The sequence below is a fragment of the Bufo bufo genome, chromosome 8, assembly GCF_905171765.1.
Source record: "Bufo bufo chromosome 8, aBufBuf1.1, whole genome shotgun sequence".
In the NCBI taxonomy this organism is placed as follows: Eukaryota; Metazoa; Chordata; class Amphibia; order Anura; family Bufonidae; genus Bufo; species Bufo bufo.
This window is the reverse complement of record NC_053396.1, coordinates 47,180,254-47,200,544: the sequence shown is the minus strand read 5'-3', so window position 1 is coordinate 47,200,544 and position 20,291 is coordinate 47,180,254. Positions and strand designations below refer to the sequence as shown.

Sequence of the window (20,291 nt, the reverse complement as noted above, 5' to 3'; positions counted from 1 at the left end):
ATTTTTACCAGTGAAACCAATATAACATCTCAACATTCACAAATATACATTTCTGACATTCAAAAACAAAACAAAAACAAATCAGTGACCAATATAGCCATCTTTCTTTGCAAGGACACTCAAAAGCCTGCCATCCATGGATTCTGTCAGTGTTTTGATCTGTTCACCATCAACATTGCGTGCAGCAGCAACCACAGCCTCCCAGACACTGTTCAGAGAGGTGTACTGTTTTCCCTCCTTGTAAATCTCACATTTGATGATGGACCACAGGTTCTCAATGGGGTTCAGATCAGGTGAACAAGGGGGCCATGTCATTAGATTTTCTTCTTTTATACCCTTTCTTGCCAGCCACGCTGTGGAGTACTTGGACGCGTGTGATGGAGCATTGTCCTGCATGAAAATCATGTTTTTCTTGAAGGATGCAGACTTCTTCCTGTACCACTGCTTGAAGAGGGCGTCTTCCAGAAACTGGCAGTAGGACTGGGAGTTGAGCTTGACTCCATCCTCAACCCGAAAAGGCCCCACAAGCTCATCTTTGATGATACCAGCCCAAACCAGTACTCCACCTTCACCTTGCTGGCGCCTGAGTCGGACTGGAGCTCTCTGCCCTTTACTAATCCAGCCACGGGCCCATCCATCTGGCCCATCAAGACTCACTCTCATTTCATCTGTCCATAAAACCTTAGAAAAATCAGTCTTGAGATATTTCTTGGTTCAGTCTTGATGTTTCAGCTTGTGTGTCTTGTTCAGTGGTGGTCGTCTTTCAGCCTTTCTTACCTTGGCCACGTCTCTGAGTATTGCACACCTTGTGCTTTTGGGCACTCCAGTGATGTTGTAGCTCTGAAATATGGCCAAACTGGTGGCAAGTGGCATCTTGGCAGCTGCACGCTTGACTTTTCTCAGTTCATGGGCAGTTATTTTGCTCCTTGGTTTTTCCACACGCTTCTTGCGACCCTGTTGACTATTTTGAATGAAACGCTTGATTGTTCGATGATCACGCTTCAGAAGCTTTGCAATTTTAAGAGTGCTGCATCCCTCTGCAAGATATCTCACTATTTTTGACTTTTCTGAGCCTGTCAAGTCCTTCTTTTGACCCCTTTTGCCAAAGGAAAGGAAGTTGCCTAATAATTATGCACACCTAATATAGGGTGTTGATGTCATTAGACCACACCCCTTCTCATTACAGAGATGCACATGACCTAATATGCTTAATTGGTAGTAGGCTTTCGAGCCTATACAGCTTGGAGTAAGACAACATGCATAAAGAGGATGATGTGGTCAAAATACTCATTTGCCTAATAATTCTGCACTCCCTGTAGAAGTGCACAAATAGTCCCACAATATGGACAGTGACATACCAGAGGGGGGTCAATGGCAAAAATTCCCACAAAAAATATGCATTTTAATCAGGGGCCATTTTTATGCGTCTTAAAAACGAAACTCTCAAGAATATGCCCTGCTGGAGCCTTCACCTGACAAAAAAGAACAAGTGATTATGTGGCTGGAGGTACATTAGGCGTTCACTGAATAACAATTTTACTGCAGGCCAGTGGAGTACAGGCCCCAAACATTAGGCATTCACCGGACAGAAAAGAACAAGTGATTATGTGGCTGTAGGTATATCAGGCAGTCAGTGGATAACAATTTTACTGCAGGCCAGTGGAGTCCAGCCACAAACATTAGGCATTCCCCTGACAGAAAAGAACAAGTGATTATGTGGCTGTAGGTATATTAGGCGGTCAGTGGATAACAATTAAACTGCAGGCCAGTAGAGTACAGGCCACAAACATTAGGCATTCACTGGATATAAAAGAACAAATGATTATATGGTATATCGCACCCCTCAATCAGTATTTTGTGGAAACAGGTATATAGAACCCATTAATCAATATTTGGTGGAAGCAGGTATATCGTACCCCTCAATCAGTATTTTGTGGAAACAGGTATACAGAACCCCTGAATCAATACTTGGTGGAAGCAGGTATATCGCAGGCCTCAATCAGTATTTGGGGGGGCAGGTATTCTGCACCCCTCAATCAGTATTTTGCGGAAGCAGGGATATAGAGCCCCTTAATCAGTATTTAGTAGAAGCAAGTACAGTCGTGGCCAAAAGTTTTGAGAATTACATAAATATTGGAAATTGGAAAAGTTGCTGCTTAAGTTTTTATAATAGCAATTTGCATATACTCCAGAATGTTATGAAGAGTGATCAGATGAATTGCATAGTCCTTCTTTGCCATGAAAATTAACTTAATCCCCAAAAAACCTTTCCACTGCATTTCATTGCTGTCATTAAAGGACCTGCTGAGATCATTTCAGTAATTGTCTTGTTAACTCAGGTGAGAATGTTGATGAGCACAAGGCTGGAGATCATTATGTCAGGCTGATTGGGTTAAAATGGCAGACTTGACATGTTAAAAGGAGGGTGATGCTTGAAATCATTGTTCTTTCATTGTTAACCATGGTGACCTGCAAAGAAACGCGTGCAGCCATCATTGCGTTGCATAAAAATGGCTTCACAGGCAAGGATATTGTGGCTACTAAGATTGCACCTCAATCAAAAATTTATAGGATCAAGAACTTCAAGGAAAGAGGTTCAATTCTCGTTAAGAAGGCTTCAGGGCGTCCAAGAAAGTCCAGCAAGCGCCAGGATCGTCTCCTAAAGAGGATTCAGCTGCGAGATCGGAGTGCCACCAGTGCAGAGCTTGCTCAGGAATGGCAGCAGGCAGGTGTGAGCGCATCTGCACGCACAGTGAGGCGAAGACTTTTGGAAGATGGCCTGGTGTCAAGAAGGGCAGCAAAGAAGCCACTTCTCTCCAAAAAAACATCAGGGACAGATTGATCTTCTGCAGAAAGTATGGTGAATGGACTGCTGAGGACTGGGGCAAAGTCATATTCTCCGATAAAGCCTCTTTCCGATTGTTTGGGGCATCTGGAAAAAGGCTTGTCTGGAGAACAAAAGGTGAGTGCTTCCATCAGTCCTGTGTCATGCCAACAGTAAAGCATCCTGAGACCATTCATGTGTGGGGTTGCTTCTCATCCAAGGGAGTGGGCTCACTCACAGTTTTGCCCAAAAACACAGCCATGAATAAAGATTGGTACCAAAACACCCTCCAACAGCAACTTCTTCCAACAATCCAAGAACAGTTTGGTGAAGAACAATGCATTTTCAGCACGATGGAGCACCGTGCCATAAGGCTAAAGTGATAACTAAGTGGCTCGGTGACCAAAACGTTAACATTTTGGGTCCATGGCCTGAAAACTCCCCAGATCTTAATCCCATTGAGAATTTGTGGTCAATCCTCAAGAGGCGGGTGGACAAATAAAAACCCACTAATTCTGACAAACTCCAAAAAGTGATTATGAAAGGATGGGTTGCTATCAGTCAAGAATTGGCCGAGAAGTTGATTGAGAGCATGCCCAGTCGAATGGCAGAGGTCCTGAAAAAGAAGGGCCAACACTGCAAATACTGACTCTTTGCATAAATGTCATGTAATTGTCGATAAAATCCTTTGAAACGTATGAAGTGCGTGTAATTATATTTCACTACATCACAGAAACAACTGAAACAAAGATCTAAAAGCAGTTTAGCAGCAAACTTTGTGGAAACTAATATTTGTGTCATTCTCAAAACTTTTGGCCACGACTGTATATTGCACCTCTCAATCAGTATTTTGTGGAAGCATATATATCAAACCCCATAATCAGTATTTTGTGGAAGCAGGTATATCGCAGTTCTCAATCAGTATTTTGTGGAAGCAGGCACATCAAACCCCTTAATCAGTATTTTGTGGAAGCAGGTATATTGCACCCCTCAATCAGTATTTTGTGGAAGCCGGTGTATTAGAGGCCTCAATAAATATTTGGTGGAAGCAGGTATATCGCACCCCTCAATCAGTATTTTGTGGAAGAAGATATATTGAACCCCTTAATCATAATTTCGTAGAAGCAGATATATCGCACCCCCCAATTAGTATTTCGTGGAAACAGATATAGAACACCTGAATCAATATTTGGTGGAAGCAGGTATATCACACCCCTCAATCAGTATTTTGTGGGAAGCAGGTATATCGCACCCCTCAATCAGTATTTTGTGGAAGCAGGTATATAGAACATCTGAATCAATATTTTATAGAAGTAGGTATATCGAACCCCTCAATCAGTATTTTGTGGAAACAGGTAAATAGAACCGCTTAATCAATATTTGGTGGAAGCAGGTATATTGCAGCCCTCAATCAGTATTTTGTGGAAGCAGGTATATAGAACCCCTTAATCAGTATTTTGTGGAAGCAGGTATATCAAACCCCTTAATCAGTATTTTGTGGAAGCAGGTATATCGCACCCCTCAATCAGTATTTTGTGGAAGCAGGTATATAGAACACCTGAATCAATATTTTATAGAAGTAGGTATATCGCACCCCTCAATCAGTATTTTGTGGAAGCTGGTTTATCGCAGGCTTAAATCAATATTTCGTGGAAGCAGGTATATCGCAGCCCTCAATCAGTATTTTGTGGAAGCAGGTATATAGAACCCCTTAATCAGTATTTTGCAGAAGCAGGTATATCGCACCCCTCAATCTGTATATTGTGGAAGCAGGTATATCAAACCCCTTAATCAGTATTTTGTGGAAGCAGGTATATCGTACCCCTCGATCAGTGTTTTGTGGAAACAGGCAAATAGAACCGCTTAAACAATATTTGGTGGAAGCAGGTATATTGCACCCCTCAATCAGTATTTTGTGGAAGCCGGTGTATCGCAGGCCTCCATCAATATTTGGTGGCAGTAGGTATATCGCATCCCTCAATCAGTATTTTGTGGAAGCAGGTATATAAAACCCCTTAATCAGTATTTAGTAGAAGCAGATATATCACACCACTCAATCAGTTTTTTGTGGAAACGGGTATATAAAACCCCTTAATCAATATTTGGTGGAAGCAGGTATATCGCACCCCTCAATCAGTATTTTGTGGAAGCAGGTATATCAACCTCTTATTCAGTATTTTTTGGGGGGCAACATGTATATCACACCCGTTGCAAATAGTTGTCCCTCTATATAACTGCGGTATCGCAGCAGAACCGCACACAACTGCTGCACAATACAAATGCCCTATAAAATACTTTCTATGTTAGAAAGTATATTATATGTATTTCACACCTATCGATATCACACCTATACCAGTCTTTAAAAGGACTTTTGTGGCCCTATTAGCTAGCGTTTGGTGTCCCTAACAGTCTGTCCCTGCTCCACAAAGCAACCTCTCCCTACTCTGGCATCACGTAGAATGTAAAATGTCTGCCAGATCGGGTTCTGTTATAGGGTGGGGGTGTGTCCATGTGCTGAAACGGCTTAATTGGCTGTCCTGTCCCACCTGATGGATGTGTCATGGGTCAAAGTTTGGCGCAATGCAAAAAAATATGGCGCATGCGAACATTGTCATATTTTCACATGCTCAGGGAATCACGAACGAGCAAAATTCGCTGTGCGAACCGCAAAACCATCTCTAGTAGAGACAGCCGAATTGTCACCATTTGGCAGAGGGATGACTTCTGGCTCTCCACCTTGTTGGACCCTCGTTACTGGTCCAAAATGGGGGCCTTTTTTACACCCACTGAGAGGGACGACAAACTGAACTACTATAGAGACATCCTATGTAATCAGTTGGCCGCTGCCTATCTGCACCATCGCCCATCCTTACGCAGGTCTGACCAGGGGTGCCCTCTGTGCTTACATTTCTCTGCCATGGCTGCTGTGGCAGGGTGGGGGGGGGGGGGAGAAGCAGTTCCAGCTCCATCAGCAGCAACTTGAGTCTAGAGTCGTCCTCCTAGTGAAGAAAATACTCACAACCACCGGCAGCTAGACCTGAAGCAGGACCTAAACCAGCAAGTGCTAGCATACTTGGACAGTTCCTTGCCACCCCACATTGAAGAACCGCTGGACTACTGGGCAGCCAAACTGGATTTGTGGCCGCAACTAGCAGAATTTGCCCTCGAAAAACTGTCCTGCCCAGCGAGTAGTGTAGCATCAGAGCAGGTGTTTAGTGCGGCGGGACCCAAGAAAAGAACTTGCTTGTCCACCCAAAATGTCGAGGGACTCACCTTGGTTGAGATGAATCAGGCGTGGATCAGTCAGGATTTCCACCTTCCAATTCAATGCCTGATGCATCGAATTAAATCATCATCCATTTTCCCACACCAACACTTTGACAAAAGAGACCAGTTTCTTCTGGCTACCTGCCTCAGCTACTATTCTGATGATGTCACCCACCTGATGCCACACATCTGATGCCAAGTGTTCCTTCTTTCACCCACCATCTTCAGCGGGTACTGTTATTGCCACCAGTTTTGATTGCGAATATTCTAATCGTGAATTTCTATTGCGAATATTGGAGATTTCTCGAAGATGTAGAATATAGTGCTATATATGTACAATATGGTGCTCATCTCAGGTTAATTTGCATATGTATCAAATTGTTTTTTTTTACACAATAAAAGCACACAGAGCTATCGGGACTGGGTATTGCGGATGTGCTAGCGGCCATCTAGCAACCCATTTCCTCGGCTCTATACACAAAATCCCCATTTTGCCGAGTCCTTAAGGACCCAGGGCGTACCGATACGTCCTAAGTTTACATTTAGATTGCGGCGCTGTGGGGGTTAATCGGAACAGGAAGGCGGGCATCCTGTCACAACGCCGTGACTTCCCCCCGTGTCAATTCAGACCTGTGGTTTGCGGCTTTTAGCTTATGCGCCGGCGATCGGAGGTGCCATCAGGTCCCCATGCGGCTGTAGGGGGGACCCGATGGCATGGAAGGCAGCGCGATGCCTTTCTTAGGCATCTGCGCTGCCTTATGGTGACGAGCCTGTGAGATCCAGCCCCCTGGATCTCACAGGCCGGAAGCTGTATGAGTAATACTCACTGTATTACTCATACAGCCAATGCATTCCAATACAGAAGTATTGGAATGCATTGTAAAAGGGATTAGACCCCCAAAAGTTGAAGTCCCAAAGTGGGACAAAAAATTAAGTAAAAAAAAAGTTTAAAAAATACAGTTTTCCCCCAAAAAAATTTAAAGTTTCAAGTAAAAATAAACAAAAATTTCATTTTCCCCAAATAAAGTAAAAAAAAATTGGTAAAAAATAAGGGTCCGTATCGCGTCCGTATCGACCGGCTCTATAAACATATCACATAACCTAACCCCTCAGATGAACACCGTAAAAAATAAAAAATAAAAACTGTGCTAAATAAACCATTTTTTTGTCACCTTACATTACAAAAAGTACAACAGCAAGCGATCAAAAAGGCGTTTGCCCACTAAAATAGTACCAATCTAACCGTCACCTCATCCTGCAAAAAATTTGTCCCTACCTGAGACAATCGCCCAGAAAAATAAAAAAAACTATGGCTCAGAATATGGAGACACTAAAACATGATTTTTTTTTTTTTTTCAAAAATGATATTATTGTGTAAAACTTACATAAATAAAAAATAAGTATACATATTAGGTATTGCCGCGTCCATATCGACCGGCTCTATAAAAATATCACATGACCTAACCCCTCAGATAAACACCGTAAAAAAAAAAAATATAAAACTGTGCTAAATAAACCATTTTTTGTCACCTTACATCACAAAAAGTGTAATAGCAAGCGATCAAAAAGTCATATGCACCCCAAAATAGGGCCAATCAAATCGTCATCTCATCCTGCAAAAAATGAGATGCTAGCTAAGATAATCGCCCAAAAACTGAATAAACTATGGCTCTCAGACTATGGAAACACTAAAATATGATTTTTTTTGTTTCAAAAAAGAAATCATTGTGTAAAACTCACATAAATAAATAAAAAAGTATACATATTAGGTATCGCCGCATCCGTGACAACCTGGTTTATAAAAATACCACATGATCTAACCTGTCAGATGAATGTTGTAAATAACAAAAAATTAAAACGCTGCCAAAACAGCTATTTCTTGTTACCTTGCCTCACAAAAAGTGTAATATAGAGCAACCAAAAATCATATGTACCCTAAACTAGTACCACCCTATCCTTTAGTTTCTAAAATGGGGTCACTTTTTTGGAGTTTCTACTCTAGGGGTGCATCAGGGGGGCTTCAAATGGGACATGGTGTAAAAAAAAACAGTCCAGCAAAATCTGCCTTCCAAAAACCGTATGGCATTCCTTTCCTTCTGCGCCCTGCCGTGTGCCCGTACAGCAGTTTTCAACCACATATGGGGTGTTTCTGTAAACTACAGAATCAGGGCCATAAATATTGAGTTTGGTTTGGCCATTTAACCCTTGCTTTGTTACTGGGAAAAATGGATTAAAATTGAAAATTTGCCAAAAAATTAAAATTCTGAAATTTCATCTCCATTTGCCAATAACTCTTGTGGAACACCTAAAGGGTTAACTATGTTTGTAAAATCTATTTTGAATACCTTGAGGGGTGTAGTTTCTAAAATGGGGTCACTTTTATGGAGTTTCTACTCTAGGGGTGCATCAGGGGGGCTTCAAATGGGACATGGTGTAAAAAAAAACAGTCCAGCAAAACCTGCCTTCCAAAAACCGTATGGCATTCCTTTCCTTCTGCGCCCTGCCGTGTGCCTGTACAGTGGTTTACGACCACATATGGGGTGTTTCTGTAAACTACAGTATCAGGGCCATAAATATTGAGTTTGGTTTGGCTGTTAAACCTTGCTTTGTAACTGGAAAAAAAATATTAAAATGGAAAATCTGCCAAAAAAGTGACATTTTGAAATTGTATCTCTATTTTCCATTAAATCTTGTGGAACACCTAAAGGGTAAACAAAGTTTGTAAAATCCGTTTTGAATACCTTGAGGGGTGTAGTTTATAGAATGGGGTCATTATTGGGTGGTTTCTATTATGTAAGCCTCGCAAAGTGACTTCAGACCTGAACTGGTTCCTAAAAATTGGGTTTTTGAAAATTTCTGAAAAATTTCAAGATCTGCTTCTAAACTTCTAAGCCTTGTAACATCCCCAAAAAATAAAATATCATTCCCAAAATGATCCAAACATGAAGTACACATATGGGGAATGTAAAGTAATAACTATTTTTGGAGGTATTACTACGTATAATAGAAGTAGAGAAATTGAAACTTGGAAATTTGCATTTTTTTACAAATTTTTGGTAAATTTGGTATTTTTTTATAAATAAAAATTATTATTTTTTACTTCATTTTACCAGTGTCATGAAGTACAATATGTGCCGAAAAAACAATCTCAGAATGGCCTGGATAAGGCAAAGCGTTTTAAATTTATCAGCACTTAAAGTGACACTGGTCAGATTTGCAAAAAATGGCCAAGTCCTTAAGGTGAAATCGGGCTGAGTCCTTAAGGGGTTAAATAGCATTCCTGGACATGGACATATTCTTAAATCCCGGAGTGGAGGATGGGGAACAGGCACCCACCCAACACATTGCCTGTTCTCAGTAAAAGCCCGCCCTGGACTAGCTGGAGCCAGCTAAGCTAAGTAGCTTGGTGTCTAGCTTAGTGGCCACCTATATCTAGGGCCTTTACTCCACCAAGGCCGGGCCCCTTGGTGACACACTCCTGATGCAAACAACACCCCCTTTCCATGCTTTGCCGGGACTTTTCTGTTCTTACCCAGGCTCCTCTGGGTGAGATACACCCTTTGAATGGCCTTCATGTGGCCCTCTGGCAGCTCCACTGCCACACTGTGTAGCAGCTGTAAGGCCTGTGTGGTCCCATCAGAATTGGCTTCTGATTTGGTAGCCAAAAGCAGGAGTGGGTACAAAACACAGAAGACATGCAAATATTCCATTCACGTGTCATCTCTGTTTTGGATCCACTCCTGTTTTTTTGGGGAATTAGCAATACTGATGGATTACTGACCAAATGCTGACCGAGTGAAGGCGGATGCTCCACAGACAGGATCCGTTTATTGGGGGTTATTGTTCTGACGGATCAGAGGGAAGGCAAAATAATCAGTGACATCAACACAAACTTACTGCTTACACCCTCTGCACTTTGTCGGGGGGGCTCTACTTGTATAAGCGTTTAAAAGAACAGGTTCTGTCGACATCTATGTGGAATCAGCTGACGACTGTGTAAAACGAGTATGCTTCTTCTTGGCACTAACATCGACCTGTAAGGCTGAGTTCCTACTTGAGTTATTTGGTCAGTTTTGGTCTTGTGACTGCCCAAATAAGTTAATTGTGCAGTGATTCTAAGAGTGACACCTGTCATCTGCATGCCATACAAACTCACAGTATTATTTCACTACCAAAGCAGACTCCCTATGCGTGTTACTGCAAGGCACAGTGTTATACACCACTATAAAGGCTCTCTGCAGCCAGGAGTTAGCTGTTTTTTAATAAAATTTGCCGCAAATATATTCGGATCGAACCAAATGTACAAAAAAATATTTCGGCGAATCGACTTTTTGCTAAATTTGCCCATCTCTACTGATAATGATGATGACAAGGACACTGTACTGTATGTGGATGCCGACTGGCTGTCGCAAAGGAGAACAGGAAAGGGAGAACACTCTTGCTCCTATTGCTGGTTGCAAGTTCTATTTTCCTGCTGGAATGGGTGATTATGCTTCATGTGCTGCAACAGAGCCATGGTGCCTGTGTCTGTGATGGTTCTCATTTATCCAGGTCATGGTATATCTGGAAAAGTATAAATCAAGGCAACTGGACGTACTGTAGATTTCTTGAAAACGTTTCACTTGTTCTTCCAACGAGTTTTCTCAATTCTGAGTGACTGTACAAGAATTCTCTGGGATTAAATATGTAACTGAATCAACATCTGGTAATTATACCCAGCATAGGGTCAGAGGTCATTATACCCAGCATGGGGTCAAAGGTGTTGAATCCATTATCCTAATTGGAGTCATTAGGTGATAAAGACTTCCCAGAAAAGGTGTCAAGACAGCATTGTATGTGGCAGACAATAGATGTCTAACCCCCCCGCCTCTATTCAAGCTTGGCTTCTCCATTTTTGCGTAGATGACCTCCTTCACACTTCGTTTGTACCAATCGGCCTCCTTATCCAAAACACGTACTTGACTGTCTTCAAAGGTGTGACCTGTTTCTTTTAGATGTAAGCACACGGCTGAATCTTGACCAGAGGTTTTGGCTCTTCTGTGCTGAGCCATACGCTGATGTAGTTGTTGTTTTGTTTCGCTGATATACAGTTCTGAGCATTTCTCATTGCACTGGACTGGGTACACAATGTTGTCCATCTTGTGTTTAGTCTCCTATGTGTTTAGTCTCCTATTTGCTGGTCTCCTATGATGTTACATCCCTCTTCACCTGCATACCCACTACAGAGGCAATTGAAACAGTCAGGAAACAGTTGCTACTAGACAACACCTTAGGCTGCAGAACAGAACTTAGCCCAGACCAAGTGTGTGCCTTACTGGACCTTTGTCTGAGTACCACCTACTTCAAGTATAAGGACAAGTTCTAAAAACAAAAACATGGCTGTGCTATGGGATTGCCAGTCTCACCTATTGTAGCGAACCTAATGGAGAAGCCAAGCTTGAATAGAGGCGGGGGGGGGGGGGGGGGGGGGGGTTAGACATCTATTGTCTGCCACATAGAATGCGGTCTTGACACCTTTTTCTGGGAAGTCTTTATCACCTACGGACAACAATTAGGATAATGGAATCAACACCTTTGACCCCATGCTGGGTATAATGACCTCTGACCCCATGCTGGGTATAATTACCAGATGTTGATTCAGTTACATATTTATTCCCAGAGAATTCCTGTACAGTCACTCAGAACTGAGAAAGCTCGTTGGAAGAACGAGTGAAACGTTTTCGAGAAATCTACAGTATGTCCAGTTGCCATGGTGCCTGTGTTTGTGTTTGAAATGTCCATGGCTTATTTTCATCTTGCAGATCTTGCACATGGCAATGCTTTTGTCTGCTGGTAGAGAAAAACTGCCAAATGGGAAATACTTTAACAAAGCTAGAGGCAACCAAGCTTGGCTTGGATCTTTCATTTTTTGAGCATGTTTTTAACCTGTCCCATAATATCAGCGGCATCACAAGTTCCTGAGCTGACCATAGTAGAATCATATCTGTCCCTGCAGTGTTTTCAAGGTTTTTACTGTAAGTGTCCTATGCTCTTTATTGCCATGGCTACCAGTTTCCATCTCAGGTATCACTTCCTCCTCAGCACCCTGATCTGCCTCCCAGGTCCTGTCCAACACACAATCATTGTCAAAATCCTCATTCTTCTTGCCACTTTTATCAGACTATGATATGTTATCTTGGGCTCCTTGTCCCCTCCCCTCCCTATTCCCTGCTCTGTATAAACCCCAAGTGTCACTTTCTTTCAGGGCTATCACTGCCCTACCATCACCAGTACCACCTTGGTTACAAGTGCACTACTACTACCACCAACACCAACACAGCTATGCATTTAGTTGCCCACCTCCACCTTGTGACAGCCCAAACACTGACTGTTCCCAAACAGGGAGATTTTTGAGTATCTTCCATAGCACATGCGGTTTTGTTGCCTCTTTTTATGAAAAAAGAAGGTGCCCCCACTAGGAGTGGCAGTGAAGGCGGAGAGAATGCAAGTGGAATGCTATTCTAAGGCTGCAAAGAGGAGGACCAGGAGAACTGATGGGATCCAAGGCACGATATCAGATGCAGAGATGACCTCAACATCATCCTGCTGAGACTACGAGGAGGGTTGAGCCATCCAGTCCACAGTGTTATCCTTTTTGTCCTTAATAATAATGTGGAGAGCGTATACTAATACTATTAATACTGGCTGGATGGCTGGTGCTGCTACTGCTGTTTGTACCTCCACAGGCACCCACATTATGACTTTTGGATCATGATGCCTGGGTCTTTTATTTCCCACTTTTTCCATTTACCAGACATTTTTTTCTGAGGCCAATATAAATATATAAAGTCACAGGTTCGGGTACACCGATTATTAAATGGTACTAGCAAAATTGCAAGTGGTATTTTCTGTAATCTGCAGACAGAGGTGCAAATAAACATTAATTCCCTTCTACAAACACACTGCACATTGATATTGACCATTTAAAATGGTAATACAATTTGTGGAATAAATAAGGTTCAGTATATAAATGCTGTCACTGCAGCATAACAAGTTCACTAATAATGTATGGTGTATCTTGACACAATACAATGGATGGAATGAAACAGGTATATAAACACTGCTATTGCAGCACTATACATTCATTAATATGCATAATATCTTAATGTAATACAATGTGTTAACGGTCAACTGGTATATACATACTGTTATTGCAGCGCATTGAATTCACTAGTTCACATTTTCGTAATGTAATGTGTGAACTGAATACATTTAGTTAGGACGTTAAAACATAAAACAATTAAAGTTTATTAGTCACTAGTATTAAAAATACATACGGGGGTGTATGACCTACAGAACAAAATATATAATAGGCTGAGAGGTCACGTGTAGTTCACATGGACCATATAGGTAGAGCTCTGTTTTTATTCACACCTATTGCATCATTGTTGGTCAGGTGAACACTTATGTATTGAGACCTACAAACATGAGGGTTCCAGAGATTATTAAGGCACTAATAGTGTATCGTGCCACAATCCTGGAAATCAACCTCAGGACAATACTATAATATCCAGTGCCAGACTCACTCAGAGCAACAGGCTACAAATGGATAATTCATGTCACCTACAAGATGGCTGTGCACTTTGCCATCTACCAGGGACAGCAAAACATAGGTGCCACACACAAAGCCAGTATGGCAAAAACCCTGATATGGCTCGTACACAGCCAAACATCAGTGCAAACTGGCAGAGGTGTTAGGGGTTAATACCACATTCGCAGACAGTCTAATGGGCTGCTAATGTGGCTAGTAAACAGCCATGTATCAGTCCAAACTGTCAGCAAGTGTGGACAGATATTAGGCTCGATGTGTTTCTGTGCATAGGATCAATGCACTTCATCAGGAGCCATTAAAACTTAGAAAGGCACCAAAGAAACTAAGCCTGCCTAAGCTGCACTACTCTAGTTTGAGAGTTGGCGTACTAGAGTGCTCAGTTGTCCGCATCGGTGCTGTGATGGCCATCTTGTAGGTGACATGAATGTATCCATTTGTAGCCTGTTGCTCTGAGTGAGTCTGGCACTGGATATTATAATATTGTCCTGAGGTTGATTTCCAGGATTGTGGCACGATACACTATTAGGGTCCATTCACACATCCGTGTGTGTTTTGCGGATCCGCAAAACACGGACAGTGGCAATGTGCGTTCCGTATTTTGCGGACTGCACATTGCCGGCACTAAGAGAATATGCCTATTCTTGTCCGCTATTGCGGACAAGAATAGGACATGTTTTATTTTTTTCAGGATCGGAATTGCGGACCCGGAAGTATGGGTCCTCAATTCAGAATCGGGGCCGCACGTCGTGGGGCCACATAGAAATGTATGGGTCCGCAATTCCATTCCGCAAAATGCGGAATGGAATTGCGGATGTGTGAAGGGAGCCTTAGTGCCTTATTAATCTCTGGAACACTCATGTTTGTAGGTCTCAATACATAAGTGTTCACCTGACCAACAATGATGCAATAGGTGTGAATAAAAACAGAGCTCTACCTATATGGTCATTGTGAACTACACGTGACCTCTTAGTTAGCCTATTATATATTTTGTTCTGTAGGTCATACACCCCCGTATGTATTTTTAATACTGATGACTAATAAACTTTAATTGTTTTAACCTTCTTACTACATGTATTCAGTTCACTAATAGATTGGACGTATATCCCCTATATATTTTTTCCTGGTTTTAATGTAATGGGTGGAATGAAATAGGTTTATGAATGTTGTTATTAGAGCAAAACGTGTTTACTAATACTGCACGGTATCTTGACACAATGTAATGTGTTAATGGTTAACTGGCATGTAAATGCTGTTTTTGCAGTAGAACGCATTTACTAAATGCACGGTATGGTTTTCAGAAAAAGAAAAGGGGCAATTGCTCAGAGTTTGCAGCATAATATATTGCTATTGATGCTGTATGTGCTGGCAGTAAGTCTATAAAACACTTATGAAATGTAGAAACTTGTTTTTTAAGGGGTGGCTGTCCATTTACAGAAAATATGAGATTGTTGCTGGATTTTGTTGATTCAATTGCAGACTTTTCAGAACTTTTCACTATCTAGCAGCAGGATGAAACCATTCCCTCCCTAATTACTTTCCTTGATAAAACTCAAAATCTACCTTATTATGTCCTCATTATCTCCCTACCACACCTAGTGTCTTGTGTCTGTAATTTGTCAGACACACCTAACACACATGCTATCAGATCAAAAGCTGCGCACAGAATGGCATCTCTTCAGCTCAGTTGCTGAAGGACCTTTCAAAATCCTGCCCCTGATTGGTTATTAGGCTGTCTGTCAGCCTCCGAGCAAATCAGGGCAAGTGTCCCCCCTTCTCAGGATCATGTGATCTTCCATTTTCATCCAGCTCCCGTTTATCCGCTCCAATTTCCATAGTAAAATGGCACTGGGGACATTTTTATGTTATTCGTCCAAAGCCAGTTGCAAAACCTTGGATTCGTTTGGCAACAGAAATTTTGTAAAATTAATAACAAATTTGGTTTGTTCAGAACAGGTTTACTCATCTCCTCCCAGATTTTTTTTTTTCTTCTGATAACCATGTGAGGGTTGATATATTAATCTCTAGTGATATTCCTTATCGCTATTACTGTAGCGTGTAAATGTTATCTCTACAGAAGCACTCTACATATGATAGGATATGGACGGGAGGAACTGTGTGAAATGGAAACTTTATTAAAGCTTGGGTGCATAAGGTATAAGTGTTTGGTGTGACTTATTTGACACTGTGATTCTAATGCTGGTCGTGGCATCAATTAATTGCCTAATTTTCCCAGAGCGTGATAATATGAGCAATTGGTCATCTTCGCATTTCATTCCTGTAAAAAAAAAAAAACATGTGACAGAGAGAAAGTATGCTTTGTGATTGATGAAGGAGAGAGGGAAAGTTAGCATGCATAGAAGTCCATATTGCCTTCCTCCTGCAGTCTGTCAACTCCCCCGCTGCCCCCCTCCTCGCTGGCTGAGATCAAAGCCAGCTAAAGAGGGAATGGCTGTTTCAATCCTTCATACAGTATCTCAGGATCTGTAGCAGATAGACATATGGGCCGGGTCTTGTTTGAAAGCTGATAATCTAAGCTCAGATTCTGCTGTATCATACGAAAATGCTAATTAGATATCATCATTATTATTATTATTATTATTATTATTATACTCACTGTTTTCTTGTTGGCTTGATACTGTGTGACTACAAATAAATGTTTCCTGTTTTTCTTCCTGCCATTTTCATACCTCTCCAATGTCGTTTGTGTTTCCAAAACCTGGCTTACAAATTTTGAATATCCTACCTATTTCTTTGTATTGCTTTGTATTTTTTCTCTACAAAATTGATCTTCTCTACCTCCACAGATGAGTTTAAGTCCTTCATGAGACGCTTACCCAACAGTCACTTTTTAAGCATTGGAGCCATTCACCAGCACTGGGGAAATGATTGGGAATTGCAAAACCATTATAAACTGTTGCAAAGTTCACTGGAAATACAACGTCAAAAGATGCAGCATACAGCACGAAAGTTATTTGGCCTTAGCTTACGCTGTCGACACAATCCAAATCACCAGCTACCCAGAGAAAGGTAAATAGTTCCTACTACTACACACAATCTTTGTATAATATGAAATAAATAATTTGGTTGCAATCAGAAGAAATCAGTAGTATACATCATTATTCAAATTAATGTACGACCATGTGATACATTGAAGAGCCAGGACTGTCAGAGCAAGAGTTATTTGATAATGTAGGAAATCCCTCTATGATTTCAATATGCCCTAAAAGTGATATGGAAAAAGGTTAAAGGAGTTTTTCAGTGGGGAAATTATTTTGATAAAGGGCTAAGAGTTAGTTAAAATGGTAATACTCACCACACCAATCTACCACGGCTCCAGTGCTGCTTCCCAGGTCCTTCTTGGTCTTTAACGTAAAAAAATATATTACAGAGGCTCAACTTCCTTGATATACAGATCGAGGTGCACTGCCTTTGGCACACCCACTGCCAAGTACGTATTTAAAATAGTAGTATTTAATCTAGTGACAGGCACTCTACCATCCAGAATAGCATGATAAACTATGTAAACAGTATCAGTACTTCTCTAACAATACTTTAATATATCATACATTAAAAAACAATTAAAAAGCGAAAAAATATAAATAATAAAAAATTTGGAGATCTAGTAGTTACTCTAATCAATCAAAATTCATATATGTGCATATGCAGCATCAATCAATAATAGTGTTGATCGAGCATTCTCGAATGAACACCAGAGTCTCCTCCCCACACGTTTGTTGGCTGCTACACAGCCAATAAACGTGCAGGTAAGTACTGACCTTCACTGTAATGCTGTAGCCATGTTGGTTACTGGCATTACAGTGATCGGTTGGCCGGAACATGTCATCGGGTGCTATATAGCACCCGATGACACGTGTTCTGCTCAGTGTTAGGGAGAGCTGTGATGTGGAAGGGAAAGATAGTGTAGGGAGTGAAATTTTCTTTTGGGAAGTTGAAAAACTTGTCAGAGACCCAAAAGTCCTTTTAAGGACTATTGTTGTGTGTGGAAGCAGCAATATATATTTATAGCGCAACCTGCACTAAATTTCTAAAGCTTTACAGACCCAAAAGTCATTTTAAGGACTATTGTGTGTGGCAGCAACATCTTTATTTAGCACATCCTGCGCTAAATAGCGTGCAATAGTTAGGCCGCTGCAGACAGCGACATTATCTGCTCTACATCTCCTGTGTAACGTGTGCGCATCCCAAAAATATCAGTGACATCCAGGGTTCTTTTTCCGTAGACGTTGTCCGCTGCGGACAGTGACATTAGCTGCACTACAACTACTAGGTGTCCAAGCTGGACACGTGGCACGAACTGTCACTCTACGCCTTGGAGGTGCTGGCCTGCCCTGCCGCCAGCGTTTTGTCAGAGCGGGTATTTAGTGCTGCTGGGGGCATAATAACTGATAAGCGCATCCACCTGTCAACTGAAAATGCTGACAGGTTGACTTTTAAAAAAATTAACAAGGCCTGGATTGCCCCTGACTTCTCTACTCCACCAGAGGAAAGCGACTGAACATAAAGGCACTTTAAGGGTCCATTCACACGTCTGCAAATGGGTCCACATCCGTTCTGCAATATCGGGAACGGATGCGGACCCATTCATTCTCTATGGTGCTGGAAGAGATGTGGAGCGCGGTCCCGAACTTCCAGGCCGCGGCTCCACAAAAAAATAGAACATGTCCTATTCTTTGCGGACAAGAATAAGCAGTTCTATGGGGGGTGCCGGCCGGGTGTATTGTGGATCCGCAATACACTATGGACGTGTGAATGGACCCTAAATGTGTTTTTTATAATGTACTGAATACACAGTATTCCCATGCACCCCTTCTACCACAAAAAAGGGTATATGGTTCAATCTTCCATTTCTTGTCCTCCTCCTCCTCTGCTATCATATCAACATGCCTATTAGTCTGCTCTCACTCCTAATGTTGTAGAGGGTGAGCTCACCTGCAGGCCTTTGCTTGTAATGTTTTAGATGGTCAGTTCACCAGCAGGCCCATAACTACAATCTTTTAGAGGGTCATCTCACCTGCATGCCCTCGCATATATTGTTTTACTGGGTCAGATCACCAGCAGGCCCTCACCTACAATCTTTTAGAGGGTCAGCTCACCTGCAGGCCCTCGCATATAATGTTTTAGAGGGTCAGCTCACCAGCAGGCCCTCACCTACAAACTTTTAGAGGGTTAGCTCACCTGTAGGCCCTCGCATATAATGTTTTAGAGGGTAAGTTCACCAGCAGGCCCTCACCTACAATCTTTTAGAGGGTCAGCTCACCTGTAGGCCCTCGCATATAATGTTTTTGAGGGTCAGCTCACCAGCAAACACTCGCCTGCAATGTTTTAGAGGGTCAGCTCACCTGAAGGCCCTCGCATATAATGTTTTAGAGGGTCAGCTCACCAGCAGGCTCTCACCTACAATCTTTTAGATGGTCAGCTCACCTGCAGGCCCTCGCATATAATGTTTTAGATGGTAAGCTCACCAGCAGGCCCTCACCTACAGTCTTTTAGAGGGTCAGCTTACCTGTAGGCCCTCGCATATAATGTTTTAGAGGGTCAGCTCACCAGCAGGCCATCACCTACAATGTTTTACAGGGTCAGCTCACCTGAAGGCACTCACATATAATGTTTCAGAGGGTCAGCTCACCAGCAGGCTCTCACCTACAATCTTTTAGGGGGTCAGCTCAACTGCAGGCCCTCACCTACAATTTTTTAGAGGGTCATTTCACCTGCAGGCCCTCGCATATAATGTTTTAGAGGGTCAGATCATCAGCATCATCATGATTCATATAAAAAAATTTAATTCCTGTAAATTGATCATAGATTATTCAGATTAGAGAGTATTTCATGTTCTTTTGTAAAAGACTGAAAATAATGAATTGTTCCTGTACACAAATAATTGGATGCTGATGGTTCCTCTTTATAATGATGAATTATGTAAACATTATTGTATAGAATCCATACCAGTAAATCATTGGTTAATAGTTCATCAATAGTCATTGGTAATTAATCCTCTTGTATTATGTATATATCTTCAATTATTAATAGTTCATATATAAAACACATGGAATTGATTGATAATACACAATAAAATGCTCAATGGTTAATAATACATTACCACCCCAGCGATCTTTCTTTGGAGGTATTCTAGGTAATATCTTAGTGTCTCCTTAGACTGCCGTGCTGCTGGCTATATCAGCGTTTCCTTTGTTGCAACTTCTCCCAAGATCTGGCTCGGATTAGTTCCCACGTTGTTGGTAATGCTTCTGTTGCCGGCCTCGTCTTTCCCTTAGTATGCAGAGCTCTGCTTTTAGGACTGCGCTTTGGGGAGCCCGTATGTGTTTTCACTGTGGGGAACACATCGATGGCTTCAGGGGGTAACGAAAAATTGCTGCAGGTAGGATCGCTATTATGTCTCCATCTGATGTATCAGATTGATTAAAGCAAATGCATTTCGGGTCTACGTGCTAACTGGATTAATCTCAATCTGATTCTTTTATATCATCCCTTATAATGGGGGCGGCGTTTTTTCATGACCATGAAGTATTAAATATCCGGACCAGAATTGTTTTTACTTCGATGCCTTCTAAATAGCACATATTTGCAATA

The 20,291-nt window shown here is 41.8% G+C and overlaps 1 protein-coding gene across 1 annotated transcript in view; it reads left to right on the top strand.

The window, feature by feature from the left end:
* BRINP1 (BMP/retinoic acid inducible neural specific 1) overlaps nt 1-20,291 on the top strand; it is a 259,794-nt gene that overhangs the window by 225,157 nt on the left and 14,346 nt on the right. The window contains exon 6 of the mRNA XM_040442821.1: nt 16,487-16,709. Coding sequence (XP_040298755.1) covers nt 16,487-16,709 — 223 coding nt within the window. The remainder of the gene's footprint in view (nt 1-16,486; nt 16,710-20,291) is intronic.